The sequence below is a fragment of the Gobius niger genome (assembly GCF_951799975.1).
Source record: "Gobius niger genome assembly, chromosome: 9".
NCBI classification, from domain to species: Eukaryota; Metazoa; Chordata; class Actinopteri; order Gobiiformes; family Gobiidae; genus Gobius; species Gobius niger.
In genome coordinates, this window is record NC_136860.1 from 16,315,177 (window position 1) to 16,339,152 (window position 23,976).

The window sequence follows — 23,976 nt, forward strand, 5'->3', positions numbered from 1 at the left end:
AATAAATCCTTAATAAATGTAATACAAGTGTTAATGGGATGGTTGGGGGGTTTTCATCTCCCCTAGAGTCTCTGGCCAGAAAACCACAATTGCAACTTCGCTGCCACCGGGTCGGAGTCACAATACACACTAATGGAATCACGAAGAAGAAGCTAACGGGCAAAGCTATCTGCGAGCTAGCGCCACTTAAACAGTATTTACAGCCAAGTTGGAGTGAAAAAAATGATCTCCATTGTGTAATTGGATGTGCAATATCCCTTTCTCTCTTTGTCTTTTCTGTCAGCGTAGTATTTACTCTCACGGACAAGTAATGAATAAAAAACGTAACATGCCACGGCAGCTGCAGCTGCGCTTATGGCCTCTAGGGGCATGAGTTACTTAGTAAGTTTGGCAGTGCGAATCCACACTCCCACACAACATCATTATTATTATTGTTTTCTCGATAAAAAGTTGATAAAATGCTGCCTTTCACATTTATCTAAGAATTCTTCAGTGCTAATGAATAAAACCCGACCAAAAAAACATATAGACAGTCCACCGATGTGTCCACTCCTGCTGTTTTGCTGCCCCCTGTGCCCTCCATCTTGCAGACAGCTCTGTTCATTACCTTTGCAGCACAGACAGAGGCAGTGGGTGCCTCGATTGCCCCAAGGAAAGAACCTTTGAATTTGATGCCCAGCTACATCAGAAACTTGTACAGTAAGGCTTGGGGTGCTGTAAAGTTGCCTGGAAAGTAATAATAATAATAATAATAATGCATTGGCTTTTCTGGACACTCAAAGACGCTGTACATTGCTCTATTCCAGGGGTGGCCAACCAGTCGGAGACCGAGAGCCGAAATTTTCAACCTTGATCCTGTGAAGAGCCACAAAGGCACCGACCATTAGCGAGATCCCGGGGCGGTACTTTATTGTGATTAAATAGAATGTGACCGTTTTATTTAATCACAATAAACTATAACTTTATGCCTTTTTCTTTTTTTTTTAAATAATTGTGTTAGATTGAATGGTTTTACTCCTCAACAAGATAGAAATACATGTATATTAAATGACATTTTGTGTTTCCTGTTCTGACTGAGACAGAATTAGATTATTATTATTATTTTTATTTATTTTTATGCTGGGGTGTGTTTGTATGTGGGGCCCTGCCCACTGAGCCCCCTTCTCTGATTCGCCCCTGGCCTGTGCGCTCAGTGCCTGCAGCTTTGTCCTGACTGGACTATGCAGAGAACGCACTCTAGTTGCACAAAGTTCATGAACTTTAATCAGGAGCCTCTGGAGGATCTGAGAGTCTGTTTTAAGTTGCATCTGTTACAGTTATAGCACGTGTGAAAGAAAAGTCATGACTTTGCGTATTTCCGCGTTACGATGTCGCGCTTCGCATCATACGCTTAATAAGAGCTCCGCTTTTTTCCATTTCCTAATGTTGATCTTTTTCTGTGAATATGAGGCCAAATTACATCAAATAAAGAGTAGCTGATCAGAAACCTGAAAAGCACAGAAGCTAATCCTAGTGCCACGATCTGCCTGCCTGTTGTTCAACCTACATGCCGCTGTGAGTGAGGCTGCACGGGCTCCTTTTACACGCCGCCTCGAAAAGGAGAGAGGTACGGACTCTCATTCATGTAGAGATGGAAACAGGGTCTGTAGGACAATGGTTGGATTTTTGGTCAAAGACTGTTACAGTTTATGGGAAATATTTACCAATTATTTTGCAAAGAGCCGCATTGTATTAAACATCTCCAATCATGCAAAGAGCCGCACTCTGATTGGCCGTGGGTTGGCCACCCCTGCTCTATTCGTTCACTCCATACTCGGTGGTGGTAAGCTACTATTGTAGCCACAGCTGCCCTGGGGTAGAGTGACGGAAGCGAGGCAACCAGTCTGCGCCATCAGCCCCTCCGACCACCACCAACCACTCACTCACTCACTCACTACATTCGCTAGGCTTCCTGGTGTTACCAAACGGTCTCCCATCCAAGTACTGACCAGGCCCTTCCCTGCTTAGCTTCCAAGGTCTGACGGAATTGGGCAGAGCAAAGGCGGTACTCGATTTTACTTGGAAGGTGATTTGAAACAGTACATAGATAATGAAACAAATAGATTAACTGTGAATTGTGAAAGCAATACAAGATTTAATGGGCCTGATCTTCCGCCTGGGGCAACAACAGCGTTGCTCAAGTTGGTATACAATCAACAGTGCTTAGAGAACAAGGGTTTGACTGTGGCGTGCTACGAACAGCGCTGACGACAACAAGCACTTCATCTTCGCTCTCCTCTTCTCTACACAAACATAGCGCGTAGCCTCGGGCATCTTATCAAGCGCTCACAGGACAAACTACAAACTGTTTTTCCCACTGTGAGTTAAACACTGTCCATCTCCCGTGCAGGCTTGTATCAACGGTCTTGCTCAAGCGCCGGTATTAAAGAGCACAAGGCAAACTCCATGCCGCAGAAATGTGATCAAAACACCAGCCACCAACGGTTGCGGAAAATATGCCAGTCGAGTACGGTCTGTAGGAGGTAAAGCATGGGGAGGGACCACTGCTGTGCATAGCATCACCATGGGAGTCTGTCCAGCCACTGACTGCGCCAAGTTTGAAGCCGAAGATTGCACAGAGCGCCCGGGCCTTGTCTTGTCATGAGAACAAAAAGTTTGGTCCTTCTTGTACTGCACTGGCAGACAAGTGTAGAAAAAACACCTTTGTGGTGCTGTGCTTCTGATTATAAAGCCATTTTATTGATTATGAACTAGCAAGTTAGGAGTTGTTGTTTACAGCATTGCTCCCTAAAAGGTGCAAAGCGTGCTAGTAAAACTCATCTTTGTGAAATACATTTGAAAATTACTCTCTTTCATTGTTTGTGTAAACCAACAAATGCAGGTGTACAGATATCTAAGGTTAAGTCGGTTATTATCTCAAGTTTACAATACTTAGGGCATGACATTTGGCACTTGGCACACAGACTGACCGTTGTGTTGGAGTCCAAATATGTGTGTGGGTTCTTGCCATTCTACTTTAATGACAATTTACAAGTTTGGGGAGAATGTTTTCATCTTGTCATGACTTTTGGATCACGGAGAATCCACCTGTATGTGCCTGTGAAGTACAGTACAGTAAATCCTCTGCCCCTTCCATGAAGCCATGAAATCAGCCACTCTTTCAAAGCAACAGACTGTGAATAACCGCTACTTAGCAATCAGCGGCTTTGTGTGTTCATGCGTGATAATTGCAACCCAGAGGAATCTTACTAAAATAGGCCCTCGCAACTTTGCTTTTACACCCTCTGTGCCGTTTTGAAGTTCTGAAATCAGCTACACTCACTTTGCACACTGTCCTATTGATGATGCGCACTATGAAAAGCCAGAGGACAGAGATGCTTTTAAATGAAGAAGCATTAAGTTTAGTTTTTATGAAAGGAAGTATTGAGGACGTGGTGTGTGTTATGTATGTTGACGGCTCCAGGCAATGTGCTGGGGTATGTCAATAAAGGACACTGTGATGTAAAGAGGCACAGTATAGATTTTTTCACATGCATCATGACATGTGTTAGAGGAAGCCTTAATCATGCAAAATTCATAAATTATGTATCAATCTTTGTATCAATACCCTGTGCATGATGTTGATTCAGCTCTCATCATTGTTTTTTTAACCGACGTGCAGTCAGGCTCGTGTGGCTGACAGAGAGCCAATGGATGGTTGGTAGAGAGAGGAGCTGTGAGGCAGGTCAGTCGTACAGTGGACACGGCTCTCTGTGAAATGGCTGGAAGCAAACATTGACCATCTCATATTCAATTAATCAGTCCCCCACACAACACTCACACGACTGTCAGCCAGTGGCACTGTTAGTACGCTCCAATGGGTGCAAGCCGATATGCATAAAGCATAATATACCCACCTGCACATTGACCTTAAATAGATGAGCGTGAGTTTCAGGGCTATTTGCATTGATTTGCTCATTTACCTTTACCCAACTAATATTTTAGATTTTCATTACATTTATTCAGACATTCAGCTTTACATTTCATAGTAACATAATAATAATAGTAATAACAATGATAATAATAAAGAATTATTCTGGACTGACGAAAGTGTTGAAAAAAAGCCATCCAAATTATGTGCGGAATACAGGGCTGCAGATTGAGACCAATCTCAGACTACTTTCCTTGGTCGAGACCAGTCATGTATATATGTATTTATGTATATATGTATGTATATATATCATTTCTATGAAGTTTATCATTATGTAAAATGTACAATTAAAATATCAAAGATATTTTTTATGTTTAAAATGAAGAATTAAGAGGGAAAAATAGAAAAAGAAAAGATCTTTTGTGGCATTTCAGTCCCTGCCTCGGTTTGTTAGTTTTGGCGTATTAAAACTTGACATTGAGTTCTGTGTGCAAATGGCACAATTGAATAGAGTCAGTGCACATATAGATTTCAAGTAAAATTCACAGTTGGTGACGTCTGTTCTGAAATTAATGTACTCAAAATAACAAGCCAACTAATGTACTTTTTATTTGTGTTTTCCAGGAGGACCATTTTGCACAGTATGCACCCTGCTCGACTGCGCCCGCCCATGATTAGTGTCCCAGCCAATCCATCCTCCCTGTTGCCTGTCTCTCTCTTGGCCTTGTTAACAAAATGGATTGGGGATAGTCTTGTTCCTGTCAGAAAATAGATCAGAGTTTACTGGAGTGTCTACCTCAAGTGTGGCCTCATCTGTTTGGGAGCTTCACATGACATTAGTTCTGAAGTACAGGGATGCAGCAAAAACAACAAGAAGAAAGATTTGGAATAGAATAAATTTGGTTATATCCTCAAGAATGTTACTATTTTATCTAGGATTTTGACCTGTTGACAGAATGCAGTCTCTATGTATTTGTGATTAGTAACCTATTTTTATGTGGATTGTGAAATAATATTTGAAAATGACACAGATACTATAAATAATATCAATACAAACATTTTTTTGATGTTGTAGAATAATCTGTAATAAAATGTTTACCTCATATAATATTTTATTGCATTGGATTCAAAACTGTAGGTGTCAGTGATGATAGTATTTTGACTGTTGTCAAAATTGTTATATTTCATCAAAGAAAAGCAATTAGCCAATAATGTTCAAAAAAATGTATTTCACGATATCTTGTTCATACAGCCAACCAACAGCTGGAGTGTTTTCATTAAGAGATTGCTTGTAATACTGTGTGTAACACTGTACCAAAGCAAATGGGACGATTAAAATTAGCATGGGAAATACCCTAAAAGATTGAATGAAGCCGATGTGGACAGACTGAAGACAAACCAGTGGCTCAGAAGTAGTTGATTGAAAGCAGAAACTGAGAAATGAATTATGGCTGCAGAGATCAAAGTCTAGCTACTACAGCATAACTCCATCACATCATGAAGAGTGGGACACAACCTGAATGTATGAATATGTGACTGAATATTTAGCGACACAATGAAACAGCTGCCGTCTGAATGAAGAAATGATACTAATACTACTACTACTACTAATAATAATAAAAATAATAATAAAAATAATAATAATAATAATAATAATAATAATAATAATAATAATAATAATAATAATAATAATAATAATCACAATCACAATCACAATAACAATACTATTTTTTTTAAAATTGAAAATAGAAAAGGAACACAAACATTTACAGAATTTACAAAGTTATATAATGTATACAAAATAAACAGATATAAATCGTAACAATAATAATAATAATGATGATAATACTACTACTACTACTACTAATAATAATAATAATAATAATATAACATGACGTGACGTAAGTGTTACCTTTGACCCGCCTTAGTGGAGGACGTTGAACCAATCAGCGCGCTCCTTGTTGAGAGGTGTTCATGCTGCCACAGGGCCCATCGTCAACATGGTGAGTACCGAGCCATTCAAAAGAATAGTTTATTTCTTTCAAATATCAAGTGGCTTTAGTCGAGAGTAAACACGTCGGCTGCACAAGGAGTGCCAGTAACATGACTTTAGGATGTTTGTGTGAGGAGAAATGGTGTAGAGACAAGAATATTAGCTGTTAGCATGCATTAGCGCCAAGCTAGCGGCACACATTAAGCAGTGACTATGAACAATTCCGTTTATCGTTTACTTACACAGCGATCTCCACAACCTAGAAATGATCATTCTAACTATGAATTTAATAAGCCAAATATTTCCAGAAGTCCATGGGTTACGTAAGTATGAATGCATGTGATATCCAAGCTGACTATGCTTCTTGGGACACTGACTTTGTTTAGAGTTTAGAATTTAGAGTTAGAAGATGGAGTATATAAAGGCTGGATTTAATATAAAACTTAACGATATGGCTTTTGTTTGGAGTAAAATCTTTAACACCTTAGTTCACTGAACGCATTGACCACTAAACACAATGTTCTGTTTAAGATGCAGGACTTGTTGACTAAACCACATTTTCATAATTAACTGTGGCTGTCTGTTATCTGTGGCAGTCTTCATCCGAAGCTAATAATGGCCCGAGCCAAGCGCCACCTTACGCAGGTGTACCGCCCTCGGGGATGCCTCCACCTTTTGTAAGTCTATTACAAGACTATTATGGCAACCATTAGTTTCATGCAAGTTTCCTTTATAGCAGATTATACAGTGTACTGACTTTTTGGATGTTTAAATTCTGATGTGTTCTTTGTGTGCAGATGGGACCACCGGGAATCCCGCCGCACTATCCCCCAATGGGGATTCCTCAGATGGGACAGCGGCCTCCCAGTATGACCCCCATGCCTCCAGGAATCATTCCCCCAGGAATAATGCCCCCAATGGGGGCTCCACCAATGGGGCAGGTGAGCGTTTGATAGACAAAACTGTTTCAGACTGTCCTCCTTTCTTTTTAAGCATGTTATTTTAGTATAAAGGCTTTTCTTATCTTATATCCATCTGCTACCATTTGTAAACATTAAAACATACAAACTATTTGATTGACATGTGATCTAAATCATTTTCAATATAACAATATTACAACAGCTACTGTTATATTATATTGACCTGCTACTGAACTAATATCAATACAACATGTTTTTAGCAAATAATGGTTTTATACAACTACTTTTACTTTACTAACATGACGTGTTATGATGCCAATAATGTTAAGCCTGGAAGTCACTGAAGGATTATAAAACACATTTAGGCCATCATTTGAGTGCGTGGAGGTGTGACCCAGGTTTGGCTCTTTATTGTATTCTTCTGCTGTTCTTTGTGTGTAGTGTGTCTCGTCTTTGTCACATGTTTTAAGATCAGACTCTAAAACCAAACCTAAAACTTAGGATGACACACAGTCACACACAAGACAACACAGTCCAATCTTGATTCACTTTATTCATTAATAGTTTGTCACTATAGTTTGTTTGTTGTGCTTTGCAGTGGCTGCACCAAAATTATGGAACGAGTTGCCCTTGCACATAAGACAGGCTTCTTCTGTGCCTGTTTTTAAATCTGTTCTTAAAACGCACTTGTTCACTTTGGCTTGTAACACAGCTTGAGTTTTTGACATTTTACCAGATTTTATTCATTTGTATTCGATGCACCTTTTGTATTGTATTTTATGTTATGTTTGACCTTTGTAGCACTTTGGTCAACTCAGTTGTTTTAAAGTGCATTATAAACAAACTTGCCATTGCCACTTTATAAGCTTAACTTGAGCTGCAAGACTAAGGTATGACCAAAGTGGAAGGATCACAATCTAAAAAGGGTGACACGAACTCTGCTGTGATGCGTCTTGTAAAGATGGTGTCACACAGTTAAATAAGTTTCCCACCTCCCCTTCCTCATCCCCACATCGCCACACAGCATCAAACAGCGGCCCCATGCTGTGCCCAAGTGCCTCTGCCGTCACTCTGAGGTATGGAAATGCCAGATGAATATTTCATGATACGACTTTTCTTAGATGGCGGGCATGATGCCACCTATGATGCCAGGAATGATGATGCCGCGGATGCCAGCTGCGACGGTGCAACCTGCGGGACCAGTGAGTTTTCACCTTCTTTTCAGTCTCTGCACCCACTCACGCCTCCCAAAATAGTCCCCAACCAGTGAAACACCAGCAGCTCACGAGGAAGAGGCATTCTATGTTAGAGCTTTTAATTAAGTATCAAGGATAAAGAAATATTGCATGGAAATACACCAGAATTGTATAGCATTCTTCCATACTACAGTAGTTTTGAAGACATTATTGTTAGTGGGAATGGCTTCTATTTTTTCATGGTGGTCCTATAGAATCAAAGTATATCCCTATAGAGTGAATAGATCGGCCTGTTACTCTGATGTGGTTCAACTGAGCATTTACTTAAAGACCAGACAATTCCCCATTTGCATCCTAATCTGAACCCTAAATCTGTACCCCTCAAGTGTTCCAATTTTTCCCACATTTAATGCTCTTTTATTGTCTCATACTGCATGACACACACAACCCAATTATAATTAGTCAATTTCACAGTTTTGCAAATGTTATGCAAATGAGCGGCTGAGATATTTAACATGACAGCCTCCAGACAGAGGGCATATTTTAGCATTTCACGAGGATGGTGTGGTGTATTAATTAGAAGCGGTTCTATCTGTCTGCCTAACTGTGACATAATAATTCATATATAAATTTCTATTTTCACAGCCGGGAGTTGAAGCTGCAGGTAAGATCGGGCATAATTAATTTGATCAAAATAAGTCTGCTTGTTTTTATGAGTAAGTGTGAGTAAGTGTTTGTTTTTCTTTACAGCTGCCGCACCTGGAACAGCGGTAGGTTTGATGATTTTATTTGCAGCGTGACAAAATGTGTTATTTAATTTTGACGGCTGGGAATTTGCAATATTAATCGTGACTCTAATTGACAGACTACCACTAATGGTTCTCCACCAGAAGATGGCCCAAAGAAAGTGGGTGTTGATCGAATATGACTGTGTTGAATTTTGTAATTGCAATTAAATGAATAATGTTTTGATTGTTGCAGAAGTCTGTGTGGACGGAGCACAAGTCGCTGGATGGCAAGACGTATTACTATAACACGGATACAAAGCAGTCCACATGGGAGAAGCCGGATGATCTCAAGTCTCCTGCAGAGGTACAAACTTTACTAGTACTGTCTTATACATGGAATTTAGTCACGTCTTTCTTTCTCAAAATGGCATTCATATAGCCATTCAAAAGATATATTTCTTAAAGGTGCATTATGCAACTTTTTATGTAGAAAAAAAGGTTGATATTTGTGCATATTTGACCTTGTAGTGACCCATCGGCTGTCTGAGTGGTCAACATGGCACCTTTACTTTCGATCACAGTGGTCTCTAGGACGCTCCAGGATCAGTTGTTTGTAAGGTTTTCATTGCTAGACGGAGCCTCTCCCCCAGAAAACCTATAAAACAGTTGATCCTGGAGTGTCATTGATCGAAAGTAAAGGTGCCATGCTGACAACTCATACAGTAGGGCATGAACAACTGATTTTTAGAAGTCGACTTTATAGTCAAGAAAGTTGACGTAGAGTCGACTAGTTGTGTGATGAAGTCATCATATTAACAACGGAGGAATAACGAACAAGTACAACATGTTCACGTCCAAATCCGTCATGTACTCATGTAGGCTCACATGTAATCAGGTTTTACATCGTATTTTCTGTGTTAACATACAACATAGTGGCTTATTTCCATTTCCTAGGTTTTAACTTTATTTTTAGGCAATGCTCAGTGTTTACCTGCGCCTCCAGAAACAAACAGATCCAAGTCCTCTCCCCTCTCTCCTGCTCCGTTTGTCTCGCTCTCCTCCTGGCCTCATCTGTACTCCTTTGTACTGTAGGATCATCTTCCTTGTAAATCCAGGGTCTGAAGTAAACAAGCTTTCGGTCCCAGAGTGTTCGCCCGTAGTTGATTCCACGTGAATAAGTCCGTGAGAGTGAAAAGTTTAAATCCTGCACGTGCGTCGGGCCGTGGTGTTCGCTGACGGTAGAGACTCTCTATTTCGGCTGAGCGCAAGTGATTACGCGGGTGAAACTCTATGTTGAGCACTAAAAAGTGAACGCTAACTGATAAAAACAACTAGCCGCTCGTCTGCTATGGTGTAACGCTGTTTATTGTCCCACCAAAACACGGAAAAGGGGTTCCGCCTTGACATTAATGTTGAAATTAGGCAGAGAGAGGGAGGGAGGGAGAAAGAGATAAAGTCAACTAGTCAACTCTGTAAAAATGAGGTCGACTCTTGTGCAGAAGTCAACTAGTCTGTTCATGCCCTATCATACAGTACTACAAGGTCAAATATGTACAAATGTCAACTTTTTTTTTCCACATAAAAAGTTGCATAATGCACCTTGGGATTTCACTCTTCAGTTTTACCATTTTCTTGGTCGGTTGCTGTTTGTGATCAGAATCGGAGAGTCATCTCAAATTGTTGATTTTTAGCTTGCTCAAAGAACAAATGCCATACGAGCGATCGCTGTTATTGTTTACTTCCGCACTTTTCGCCGGATGTTTTGGTGAGTGGTAGGCAACAGCTGATGCATCCAGGTCTCTAACTCGGTTTTATAAAATGATAGATCTGTTACAGCGCAAGAGAAGCAATGCCCTGTTTATGGACATTGTTTTTGCTGATCATAGGATTTTAATAAAATGTTTATCAAATATGAAAATGTAAAATGCCTACCACGGCCAACAGATGTGACAACATCGCGATCGCTCGTATTTGCAGCCCCGATTCTGTATTATCAAGCAATTACAAACAATACTCTGTGGTCACTTACCGTTTTGATACTGGGTTAGGTTTATGGTTATGACTAATCATCTTACTATAGAATACATTTATTGTGTGTCCTGTTTCCGTGTAATTACATTCATTTCCTTAAACTGTTAACACCCACCTGAACCAAGCACATTTTCCCCAGTTTGGCTTTACCCAAATCTAAAATCTTCTTGAGTCAAAGAAGCAAGAAAATGCAACGAAGGAGCGACAAAAACGTGACCGAAAAAGTGACAAAAATGTGAAACAAAAAAGCAATGGAAAGCAAAAACGCAAGTAAAAAGATCCCTTTAGATGAGTTTTGTAGGTCTTCGCTTTCAAATGCGGGGTTACACTGGCCTGTTCGATTTGGGTAAATCTGAACTGGAGAAAACGCACATGGTTAAGGCAGGGGTTAAGAGAGTAATACACATTTAGTCACCATGATATTTCCATTCTATTACAATGTCTCTTTGTACCCTTTCAGCAAATGCTTTCCAAATGCCCGTGGAAGGAATACAAGTCGGACACAGGGAAGCCTTACTACTACAACTCCCAGACCAAGGAGTCAAGATGGACCAAGCCCCCGGAGCTGGAGGAGCTAGAAGGTTACAATGTTTTTTAGTATTGTTTCCAAACTCGTCGAGCCGCTAACAGCATCATTGTTTGCTTGTTGCATTAGGAGCTACGGGCATCGCTCATGTGCACGGAGGCTCCTTGGCTATATTTATCTCCGTTGTTCTCTTATCTGCATTAAGCTTTGAAATGAAATACAAGCATGCCCTGACAGCCTTCTCCTTTTGTTTATTCCAGCCATGATCAAAGCCGAGGAGAATGGGTAAGTTTCCTGTCTGTCTCAACTAGAATGCATTAGGCTGGAACTTAGAAGCAGGGAGATAATAGAGCCACAAAAGAGATATTTCAAAGCTTCCATATTAACAGTAATTACTTTATCAAACTAGTGCACATTCTACTTCTGCTAATGGATTATTTCTTGAGGATTTTGGTCACATTAATTCCCTCTGTTATCTGTAGGAACCATTCAAAAGATGGATTATTGAGTTTGTAATTGTTGGTTGCTGCTGTATTACTAAAAAAAAGCCATTTGACCATTTTCTAATAGTTTCCTGTGACAATGTTTTGATTCCAGGACGGCAGACTTGGTTCCCAGCAGCGCTATGGTTCCTCCAGCCATGCAGACAGATCCCACCGTAGCCATGGTGACTGTGGTGGAGGCTGCAAGCATGGGACAGGTCTCAGAGGAGCACAAGTCCCAAAGTACCATCACGCTCACCACGAACGCACCTGCGGCTGAGGTTGCCATGGAGGTTGCGGCCAGGTGAGCACGTAGAGAACATTTTGTTATAAAAATCCTGACCCGGGGACAGTTGTCTGGAAACCATAAAGTCCACAGTTTTATATTGTTGATTTGCTTTTGAAATGTCAATATGTAGCAACTCTCACAATTAGTATCCAAGGGTTGTTACAAAGAACACTTCATATAATGGATAATAAATAGAGATGCACTGATACCGATACATGCACCGATACTGGGGTTTGAGTATTTGCCAATATCCGATATTTACCGATACCAAGAGACTTTCTTAAAAGTGTCTTTCTCTGCGTGAATTTTTTTATTGACTCTTCTCTATTGTAAGATCAATAAAGGATGACTTTTCTACACTAAATATCCTTCGGTATATGACAGGCTTTAGGTTACATTAATAGAAACAGCTCACATTAAGTGATCTGATCATTACAAATATGTTAGATCAGTTGTTTTTTAAACTAAAATACTTCAGCTTTGGCCGATTATATATTTTTTGGCTATTTTACGTATTTCTTTGCTAAATAGTTTCTGTCCCCGCCTTTCATTAGTTTTCGTTAGCATTAGCATGCATCCACTAGCTTTAGCATGCTATTGCTGCAGCGATCAAAAATACATTTGTGAAGGTGAATACTACAGTGATTGAATTCTCCAAGTTCTTAGCTTTACAATAATATTCAGCATGCCCATATTCACTTACATTTAGGTGGTAAAAGTTGTGTTTGAGAGCCAAAACTAGTATCTGTTCAGTATCGGTTATTTGTAGCCGATACCCGATATCACATTTTTTCCAGTATTAGAACTGTTTGGCTCTTGAGAGGGCACAAAGTATAAATCACAACAGGAGGCAAAATGGTGTTAAGATTTACAAAAAGTTCAAACCAATTATAGGGTGGTTGTTTTTAATTGACACTTCTTTCTGACAGGGTTCTGACTGTGTTTTCTGTTGTGTTTAGCAAAGAAGCCCCGAAAGAGGAGCGCCCTGAGATCCAGAAGAAGACGTACAAATGGAACACAAAGGAAGAGGCCAAACAGGCGTTCAAAGAGCTGCTGAAGGAGAAGGTAAATCCAGGAAATGCAGGTTGTTGAAACTGCTTGACCACATGTGCGAAATGTACATTTTTGAGCCATTAACCATGTTACAACGTCGTACCTTCGTTTTCTTCCAAATTGTTGTGCCGCTACAAATGGGAACTAGCCGTAGCATCAAGAAAACCCACTTAACCCGAAAGTTGGTAGCTGTCTCCAAGACGTAATTGAAAGGGTTTATTGTCACCACTTGTTGTCTGCAGCACAGATCCGCATCTTATCCTTTCCCATCAGCGCTTGGCAAGTCTCGGGCTCCGCTGCTAAACCCCACCCCCTGTTGCTCCGGACGCACCAAGCGCTCGGGGGCACAGTGACGGTAGCCCCGCCTACCTCCAGTCCTCCAGCTATATTTAGGCTCTCTTTAATTTTGCGCACAAAGCCGTCCTCCGAGATTGCTCGCCATTTCCTGTGCTGCCCTAATTGCAGTGTCTTTATGATTAGCTCTATTGGATCAGAGGTCTAGGATTAAGACAGTGGGAGAAAAGGGGAATGGCTGAGTGAGTTAGAACAAGTGTGACAGTGATGGGATGAGGGGATGTAGCGGTTCTGTTTGATGGAGGAGTGACTGGGAACGGCTCCAGGCTGAGGACGCTTGTTTATGTCCTCAGCTGAACCTGACGCATCTGTAAACAGGACAGCTACTGGTGGTGCTATACGTGAAAGATGTTTAGTGGTGTTTTTGATGTTGTGTAGTCATTACGAAGCATTCAAGGTCTTATTCACCGTCGAAAACTAGATAGTCAGTTGTAACAGATTAAGACGTGTATATATATATATTGATTTCACTTCATTCTGTAACCTTATTATTGACTTGGTTATTAATGAGAAGCACCATGTCACTACAGCGTAATTTAAAAGGCGAAAGCGTTGATATTTTACTGGCAAATTTCCATCAATCTAATCTCAAAGCAGTATCCGTTTCGTCCGTCGTCCTTTTGCCACTTTCGCTTTGTAGACCAAAGTAAAATAGTCCCCCGAGCACTTTCTGCCCCTTATATTGCTTTTCGAAGCCTGATCTGCCTTCAGGAAATCCAGCTTCAATCAAGAGAAACCAAGCTAATACGGAGAGGGTAATTGAAAGAGAAATGGGGTTGTAGCCCATGTTCCATTTTCATTTGCCTACAAACGACATGAACAAATGGGCTATAGCAAAGATGCAGTATATCTTTTTCAGAGTTGGGCTTCTCATTCACCCATCACCGAGTCAATATGGTTTGATATATGACACAGCTTTGTCTAATTCATTTCATTACTATATTTTTATTCTGTTTATAGGGTGTTTCCTCGAACTCCTCTTGGGAACAGGCCATGAAACTAATTATCAACGATCCTCGCTACAGGTGAGACAACTCTGGAGCACTTTACCATGTTAAGTGTTTCTACTTGTGACTTGTAGCAGGTTTTACTATCAGTACCTAATGGTCACATTTCAGCTGTAGATTATTGTGAGAAGAAGCATGACTCCATTTGTAAGAAAAAAAAAACATTAACTCCTATAACTCATTCGGTTCCGCTTTCTTGTGTCATAACAAAGCGCCCTGCCCAAACTGAGTGAGAAGAAGCAGGCCTTCAACGCCTACAAAGTCCAAACGGAGAAGGAGGAGAAGGAAGAGGCCAGGATCAAGTATAAAGAGTCCAAAGAGACGTTTCAGAGATTCCTGGAAAACCACGAGAAGATGACGTCCACCACCAGATACAAGTGAGCGCCGCTAATCACTTTTTTTTTTTTTTTTTTCTTCCTGTATGGATCTGTACTTCGCTGAATTGTCAATGGGGAATTATGTGGATGGGATCAATGGAGGGCCACGTATATGAACTAGTGCACGCCATCAGCTGTTGCATATAATAATGATGTAACCGTGTTGATGAAGTGCTCAGTGGTAAAAATAGCAGATGTGTGGTATGATTTCTAGTGCATTATTTAGCTGTGGTTACAATTACAAGTGCCGTGAATTAGTGGCTATGCGCACACAGAAGCAGATGAGGCGTTAAGGCATGAAATATAGAGGAGGAGATAAAAGCATGTAGTGTGTGGTGTGGCATGATAATCAGTGTGGTACATGAGATGCTGCTTATGCTCTATTTAAAAGTTCTATACAGGCTCCATAATGCAGCATGAAGAGTTTTACAACTGCTTTAGACACCGTTGCGTTCTTTTCTTTTGGAGTATAACCTTAAATAAAGTGTCTGGAGAAATACCCCTAGGTTTAAGTATGTGTAAAATGCAGTTGCACAACATGCCAACAGAGGGCAGTCTTCTTCCTCTCGTGTCATCTGCTTTAATGCACGGGATACGAGCAAGTTTATTGAAGGTGTCTAGACTGTACAATCCAGAGCAACTTCATGGAAATTGGTAGAATGACTGAATCTGCAGGATTATTGTGGGGAGAAAGCATAGCCTTCATATATGAAGTTTAAGGCTTGTGGTGTTTGTAGCTTGGGTTGTAGCAAAACTGCAAAAAATACGTCTTTGTTGACCGTGTGACGTTTAGGAGAAGGGCATGTAAAAACTTCATTTTAATTAAATATTTGCTGAAATGTTTTTTTGTAAAATATCAGAATAATTGTGCAAATTTTCAAGAGAATGTTTCAAACGTTGCCATTTCTTTCATTACACAACCCTAACATAATTTGATTCTAAATTAACACCAAGGCTCATATTTGTACAAGATGTCCGTGCGCTGCTCATCTCAGCTGTAAGACCTTGGTACGGTGTTACAAACAGGCACAGGTGGATATGGGACAGAACACTTTTGGCTTGACCTTTTCTTAACCTTTTCCGATTAACTGAGGTTGCAAAATGAGGCCACATTAAGTGTGTTGCACTTTACCTTGTCAGTTGATGGATGGCTGAAGGACAGACAGATGGACTTTTGGCTCCTGTTTGCCCGTCCCTGCGCTGGTGTCCGCTTTGGGCATCTAAACTGGGACAGGGTTTAGATGGGAGAGGGGGCAGAGAGCAGCCGCGAAGGCCAGACAGACCTTTTACTTTTTAATCACTCACATTTCCCGCTCTTAGACCCAACTCTGCTCAGAGTCTCGGCTGCCAGATGAATTAGACATTTTATCTTATGATTTTAGCTTGGGTGAAATCAAGTGCAAGGGGTTCAGGCAGTATTCATAGCCCTATATTTATATTACGTTGAGTCAAATTTATTCTTAAAAATTCTAAATGGTGTTCCTTTCTGTCTCGGGAAAATAAATAGCACAGATTTTGTTTTTTAATTATTGAATGATTTTAGCTTTGGTAAACTCAGGTATACAAACAGCTGTGTGTTGATTGGCTTATGAAACACTGCCCTCATGTGGGGTGCTGCTGAGTAAACATATTGTTAATAAGTGGTGGTGGTTTTTCTTCAGGAAAGCAGAGCAGATGTTCAACGAGCAGGAGGTGTGGAGCTGTGTGCCAGAGAGGGACAGACTGGAGATCTACGAAGATGTGCTTTTTTATCTTGCCAAGAAAGAAAAGGTATGGAGGATTTTCCTATCAGCAAAAAGTTAGAATAACTGAATAGAAGACTTCTTCTAACTTTTATTGTTAAAACAGTACAAAGTAGCTTGTTAACCTTAATAAATACTTTTCATAGTCCCTCTGGGGGTAATACAAGTGTTAAAGGAATGATTGGGGGGTCTTTTTTTTTATCTCCCCCTGGTGTCTCTGGCCAGAAAACCACACTTGCAGCTTTCCTGCACTGGAGGCAGTCGGAGGCGCAATACACACTAATAGAATCACGACTAACAGGCTAACGGGCAAAGCTAACTGTGGGCTAGCGCCACTTCAACAGTATTTACAGCTAAGTTTGAGTGAAAAACATCATGTCCATTGTGTAGTTGGATGTACAATATCCCTCTCTCCCTTTGTCTTTTCTACCGGTGTAGTATTTACTCTCACAGACAATTTATGAGTAGAAAACGGAACATGCTACAACACCTGCAGTGGCGCTTATGGCCTCTAGGGGCATGAGTTACTTAGTACTGCTTTAAAAAATGCTATAGAGAAACTTGTTCTGAGCCTAATATTGTCACAACCAGGAACAAGCGAAGCAGCTGCGTAAGAGGAACTGGGAGGCTCTGAAGAACATCCTGGACAACATGGCTAATGTCACCTACCGCACCACCTGGTCTGAGGCCCAGCAGTACCTGCTCGACAACCCCACCTTCGCAGAGGACGAGGAGCTGCAGAGTACGCTGCAAACACATTTGGCTTAAAAACTATCCACTGCCTGGCCTTAAAGTCCCCACAATATAATCACATAATCTAATATGTCTTTAATTGGACCGCCTTTAGCTCTGCCTATGGCATGCATTCACTGTGGGATTGTTTTGATGATCTTCTCCAATGTTCCAAGATTTATTTCCATCCAGTGCTTAAACATTCTCCATCTCCAAGATTTGTGTTGATGATGAAAGACTCGCCAATGCTTCCACTTTTTAATTATCCTTTTTTTAATTATCTGTTGGACAGTCCTTAAGTAGTTTCCTCTCAAACATATGAACATCTTTTCCACGGCCGCAGGATTTTGTCTTTTGATACAGTTGTTTAAGAAATGAGAAGCTACTCATTGCGTCAATGGGAATTGAACAAGTTGTTCCTGCCTGAAAGATGATCGGCTTTGTAATGATTTTCAAAGAGGAAGCATTACCTGTTTGTGTCGTTTAACCCAGGTGGTGATTTGTTTTTGGCCAGGTGGTGTAATAATAAACGACAGGACCATGACGTGCCACTTGTGGCTGTGTGCGTCTTCACTTTGTAACGCTGTTGTTTATGATCCACAGACATGGACAAAGAGGACGCTCTGATCTGTTTTGAGGAGCACATAAGGGCTCTGGAGAAGGAGGAGGAAGAGGAGAAACAGAAGACTCTACTCAGAGAGAGGAGAAGGCAACGCAAGAACAGAGAGTCTTTCGGGGTGAATTGACTAATCCAAATTAACTATTTTATTTATATTATAACCAATTAAATCTTATTCTGTAAGATTTTGTTTTACTTTATCCTGATCAAACTGAGCAGAGGCTAATAAAGTAAAAGTCTTATCACTTCCTCACTGTGGTCCCAGCTTTCTGAATATTTTCTTGTGTCTCAGAAATTCCTGGACGAGCTCCACGACCACGGGCAGCTCCACTCCATGTCGGCCTGGATGGAAATGTACCCGACCCTGAGTTCAGACATCCGCTTCGCCAACATGCTGGGCCAGCCGGGTAGGACAGCAGGCCGCAGACCACCCCCACCCCCACCTCACCCCCCTCTGACCCCAGTGCACCCGTCCCGCTGCTGCACGTGGCAGACACACGCGCACCACATGTTTCAGTTCAGCTCTCGGCACATTATCTTCCTCCGTGTTAAATTCAAATGTTTGTTCCTCAGGCTCCACTCCTCTGGACCTGTTCAAGTTCTACGTTGAGGACCTGAAGGCGCGTTACCATGACGAGAAGAGGATTATTAAAGATATTCTCAAGGTCTGTTTCAATGAATATCAGTGTTATAAGAGTCACATGCTCAAGGACGATGAAATCTTAATGAAAAACTATGTAGAAGTATTTGGTTTCATTCATGCCCGTTAATGTATCTATTAGTGGAGGTTGTTTGCTAGTGATGGCCGAGTGATTTAAATTTGCTGTTTATTTTTTTCCTAGGATAAAAACTTCCTGGTTGAATGCAACACCGGTTTTGACGACTTTGGCAGCGTCATCAGCTCCGACAAAAGAGCCACCACTCTGGACGCGGGCAACATCAAACTGGCCTTCAACAGCGTAAGTGCCGCCCTCGTCACTCGCACCGCTGACGCCGCCGCTGCCCAACATCAACCCCATTTGTCTCTTTGAACAGTTATTAGAGAAGGCCGAGGCCAGAGAGCGGGAGAGGGAGAAGGAGGAAGCGCGGAAAATGAAGAGGAAAGAGGCGGCGTTTAAGAACATGCTGAAGCAGGCCACGCCGGCTCTGGAGCCCGAGAACACATGGGAGGGAGTACGTGTTATCACGCTCGACATTCACCAGCCTCTTTCCCTATATTTATGACACACACACTCACTCCCCTGGCAATTATTACTCGATATTTAAATGGTAATGGCGTCAACATCTCGTAAGTCTTCATCGGACTGAGATCCACACATTTTTTTTGCAAACTCAGCCGAAACCAAACAATGCATTGAACTTATAAATGTGTAAAGCTTAGACATACAAAACTGATCTCAGCTTTTTTGCTGTGTTTAAATTTTTTAAGCGTTTTTGCCATGTTTTTGTGGGGGGGTTTATTGTCGTGTTTTCCTCAGTTTTTCTTTGCATTTTTGTCACTTTTTGCTGCTTTTTGTTACATTTTTACGTCACGTTTTAGTCACTCTTTTGTGGCTTTTTCATCACTCTTTAGTTGTGTTATTGTTGCTTTTTTGTCTCTTTTTTTTGTTGCATTTTCATTCTGGTTTTCGTTGCTATTTTAACCCTTTTTTGTAAGAAGCTTTTAGATCTGCGTAATGCCGAACTGGTGAAAATGTGCTCGGCTCAGGTGGGGGTTAAAAGGTTAAACATTTACTAACTTAGTTAAATGTTTCCCTTGTTTTGGTCCTGATGTCTTTTTTTAAGTCGTCTTTTGACACAATGTGCTGAATAACTAGTTACTTAGGATTTGTGTTTAATCCGAATGGAGCATATCGTGTTGAAATGGTTTAGTGAAATCACAATATTGTACAGCGGCATCGCATATCGCAAGTTTCTTCAATATCGTTCAGCCCTAGTCACTAATATTTCATGCGTGCATCTTATTATATCTTATCTAGTCTCTTGTAACTAGCGCTAACGTACCTCTGTCAGTAAGTGCTGTTTTCTGCTGCCGCCCCAGGTCAGAGACCGGTTTTTGAAGGAGCCTGCTTTTGAAGACGTCACCCTGGAGTCCGAGAGGAAGCGGATTTTCAAAGACTTCATGCACGTCCTGGAGGTAAAGCCTGTGCTGTTGCTACACTGACCACACATTTCTGAATCGATCCCACAGGGTTCAAACCGTTTCTGCTCTTTCGCCCACAGCACGAATGTCAGCATCACCATTCCAAGACAAAGAAACACTCCAAGAAGTCCAAGAAGCACCACAGAAAACGCTCACGCTCCCGATCAGTAAGTTTCCTTCTTTCCTCTGGACTCACAAAAGCTTATGTACTGCCCAAACCAATATTACAATATTATGCAGCCGAATATTTTGTGTATATAGTGTAAAACAACCTCTCCTTTTGTCTCCTCAGGGCTCAGAGTCTGAGGAAGAGGAGTATCACAAGAAGAAAAAGCGCTCTCAGTCCAAGTCCCCCTCGGAGCGCTCGTCCAGCGGAGAGTCCGGTGAGTGGCTTTTACGTATAATGGATCTTACTCTTACCTCAGAAGTGCACTACCACTGACATTTTTCCCGGAATTTGTGCCTTGAAATAGAGAGAAGCTATAAGAAGTCCAAAAAGCACAAGAAGAAGGCCAAGAAGAGACGTCACAAGTCTGTAAGTCGATATTGCGTTGGATGAATTGGTCACAAGGGACCAAGCTCAAAACTGTTTGAATTAGCTCAAAACTGCTGTGCTAATTTAAACTGTTTCGACGTCAAGTGCTTAAAAAGTAATTTCTTCAGGATGCACTTCGTAAACTTTAGTTTACGTTGAGGACTTTTGACAAGTACAGTTACAACCCAATTACAAATGTGTTTCATGGGAATCACCTTTATTATAATTGAAGACTAATCATTATTGAAATAGTCAACAACTATTTTAGTAATCGATTAATCGTTTTCTGGTTCACGCAGACTTAAATGGAGCAAAAATTACATCCCTTTAGTTTACTCCATCAACACATCCTCAAGCAGCGCCACTTAAACAAATGTGATTTAAAAAAAAAAAAGAAAAATACAACTTCCCTACACCATTCACAGCCAATCGATAAATCGTAAAAATAATCTATTACAAAATAATCATTAGTTGCAGCCCTAACCTTTATCAATTTGTAGTTTCCTTTGTAGCGCTGTTGTAGTACTGTGTTGTTGGTTAAAGCTCCACAGCTGAACATCCCAGTTTGTTTAGATGCTACATTACAACAGCCACTAAACTGTGGCAAATGCTTAAACTTTGATTGGCCAAAGCAGTAACATTAGTCCGGTCTGAGGAGAAATGAGAACACTCCAAGTTAGGGCTGGGTGATGTGGTCAAAAGATAAAATCGCAATTTTTATTTATTAATTTATATATGTATGTTTTTTACTCAATTTGGAAGATTACGAAGATTAAGATTTTCTTTTAAAAGGTCTCCTGATCTTTCATAAGAAGAAAACTGCTCAGAGTCCAGACCATTAATATTTAAATTCATAACATAGCCTATAATTAGGCCCATTAAAAATGTTATTTCTGTTTTAAATATTCCTCGTCTGCTCTCAAAAGTAAAACTTCTTAATATGCCATGGAGTTTTCCAAAGCGTTTTAGTTTGATCATCCTCATGCCTCGAGCTCTGCTGTGATTGACACTATGGAGACTCAAGGGGAAAGGGGCGGAGTTAAGCTGCTCCTGTTTGGCTCAGAGTGAGAGAAGGAAGAGGATCAGACCAGGGGAAAACTGTTTTAGCAGCACTACGAAAACAAAACACGTGGCCTTTGTAAAGCAGCAGAGATCGTCAAAGTCTCAGGGTGTCATTTCCGAATACAGTGGCTGCAGAGCGGTCGCTGCTAAATTGGCAACACGGTGCACGTGAGGGGGACATGGAGCGGTGGACACAATTTTACGATTTAGCCATGTTGCACATCGTCTGTTTTTAAAAGCATGAATTAATCGATTTATCACCCAGCCCTACTCAGTTATAAAACCTGTAATGAAAGATACTTATGGTTTAGTCATTTCATTGGGTGAAATGTTATACAGTATGGCGTTAATAATAAAATAATAAACATTATTTGTATAGCACCTTTTGAAATAATGTTATTTACAAAGACGCAGAACAGATTGAATGGAAACAAAAAATAAGGTTGAGGGAATACACACAATGACAATACAAAGTCAGGCATTCAGGGGCAAAGCAGTTTGAGAGGGAGGGAGCCCGCGCACCTAGCCCTTTATAGGAGACGGGGGTGAGAAGGTCGGATAAATCATGTGAGGCCAGACCATTAACAGCTTTAACAGTTGAAAGTTATTTTTTAGTGGATAGAGATGAGTTTTATGCTCATATTTATGAGGAGTCTTGCGGCGGCCTTTTGAAAGAGATGGAGTCGTTGAATGGAGCTTATTTATTCCAAAAATCAATTTGCCCGACATCAAGGCATGATGTGACTTGATAATTAAGAATGTCAAGGTTGAAAAAGGAAACGAAAAATCTTTTTCTTCAGTTTTGAAATTGGCAAACTGAAGAAGGAACTAAAAACAATAAAAACACAAGCACTGCTTTTGATCAAAATAAAAGTCAGTGGGAAATAAGTTGGTGCTTTTCTAGTCGTTTCTCTGTAGCCTGGATTCCTCTGAGCTCTTTGTCAAGCTTAGAATCTGAAATACCTATAAAAGCCCGACCATTCCCCTGCCTACATCTTTAAACTTCACATGGCAGTAGTGCGCAGATCAGACGCGATGAATTTGTGCAGCATGTTGAATGTTTTTCTCCCTCATTCCTAGGCGTCTCCAGACTCCGAGGGAGAGAAGAAGCGGGACCGCGAGGTGAAGAGAGAAAAGGACGACAAAGACAAGGAAAACGATAAATCTCGAAGCAAATCCCGCTCCGATTCCAAACAGAAGTCTCCCAAAAAGAAAGTGGTCAAAGAAGAGGTCAGGACATCTCTCCTTGTGGGAACCTTTTTGTATTATATGCTTGCATTATTGTCTAACATTCTGGTTATGTGCGAAACAGGGTGACTGGGACACTTCTGGCAGCGAGCTGAGTGAAGGCGAGCTGGAGAAACGCAGGAGAACGTTACTGGAACAACTCGACGCACCGTGATGTCACTAATTCATTAGCCTTTACAAACACGCATTCATATCAAAGTGTAAACGATGATGTTTTTTTTCTAGCTGTGAGACTTGTTGTCTTATCGCTCAAGCGGTTAATTTGTATTGATTAATTCTTGCCTTAGATATGTTTCCATTAGATGTACATGTTTCCAGTGCTTTTAGTTTTTATACTCTGTCCAAAGCATTTTGTCATTGAAGATGGCTTGAATACATTGCAAATCTGGAGCTGAATTGTATTTATAAGGCACTTGACAGATCTCAATGCAGATACATTCATTAGGCTTTTACTTTCAGCATTTAAGATTACCATACTTTCTTTGTAATAAAAAAAATCTATAAAAGGCTTGTTTTAATGTATAATTTTCTTAGATTCTCGCTTAACTTCTTTGAATGTCCTTACCACCACGCCTTGGGGGACAGCAGTGTCTGCAATGGCATAAACCAGTGGTTCCCACTTTTCACAGATTAAGTATTTGAGTTTCCAAGTACCACATCATAAAATAATCAACTGTCCTAAGTATCACTAGGCCTTGATCAAGATCAAGGCTAAACCGGGTCTAAAAAAGACATAAAATCAATCTAAACTGTCTTAACTGGGAGTTGATCATGACCCGAGTACAGATCATGGTCTAACCAAAAAAACACCTTGGAAGCTCACGCTGCCTGTGGTGCATGTACACTCACAAAGCTGTACTGTGAGTATGTGTATGTGGATGGGAGGGTTGTCAGTTTTAGCCTGAGCCAAAATCTGCCAAGTCACTGTGAACAATGTAAATAAATGGCGCAGTCACACCAGTTTTGTGATTGAAACCAATGCTTATCAAGTGTTTCTGCCAGGGTCGACACAATTCTGAGAAAATCCTA

The 23,976-nt window shown here is 40.8% G+C and overlaps 1 protein-coding gene across 1 annotated transcript; it reads left to right on the forward strand.

The window, feature by feature from the left end:
* The first annotated feature begins 5,851 nt into the window (after positions 1-5,851).
* On the forward strand, positions 5,852-23,402 carry prpf40a (PRP40 pre-mRNA processing factor 40 homolog A). The gene is made up of 27 exons (XM_079562632.1): positions 5,852-5,913; positions 6,500-6,580; positions 6,701-6,844; positions 7,945-8,025; positions 8,665-8,683; positions 8,770-8,789; positions 8,885-8,926; positions 9,001-9,111; positions 11,239-11,359; positions 11,565-11,589; positions 11,902-12,090; positions 13,035-13,140; positions 14,443-14,507; positions 14,702-14,866; positions 16,528-16,636; positions 17,200-17,350; positions 17,944-18,077; positions 18,252-18,366; positions 18,533-18,624; positions 18,802-18,918; positions 18,995-19,132; positions 20,001-20,096; positions 20,183-20,269; positions 20,395-20,485; positions 20,576-20,637; positions 22,780-22,929; positions 23,012-23,402. The coding sequence occupies exons 1-27, from the start codon at positions 5,911-5,913 to the stop codon at positions 23,099-23,101; spliced, it is 2,604 nt and encodes an 867-aa protein (XP_079418758.1). The 5' UTR covers positions 5,852-5,910; the 3' UTR covers positions 23,102-23,402.
* The last annotated feature ends 574 nt before the right edge of the window (positions 23,403-23,976 follow it).

Excerpts from the sequence above, each read along its gene's own strand:
- prpf40a (XM_079562632.1), top strand. Across the intron at positions 14,508-14,701 it reads ATCAACGATCCTCGCTACAG|CGCCCTGCCCAAACTGAGTG; the intron begins GTGAGACAACTC and ends GTCATAACAAAG. Across the intron at positions 17,351-17,943 it reads AGAGGACGAGGAGCTGCAGA|ACATGGACAAAGAGGACGCT; the intron begins GTACGCTGCAAA and ends TATGATCCACAG.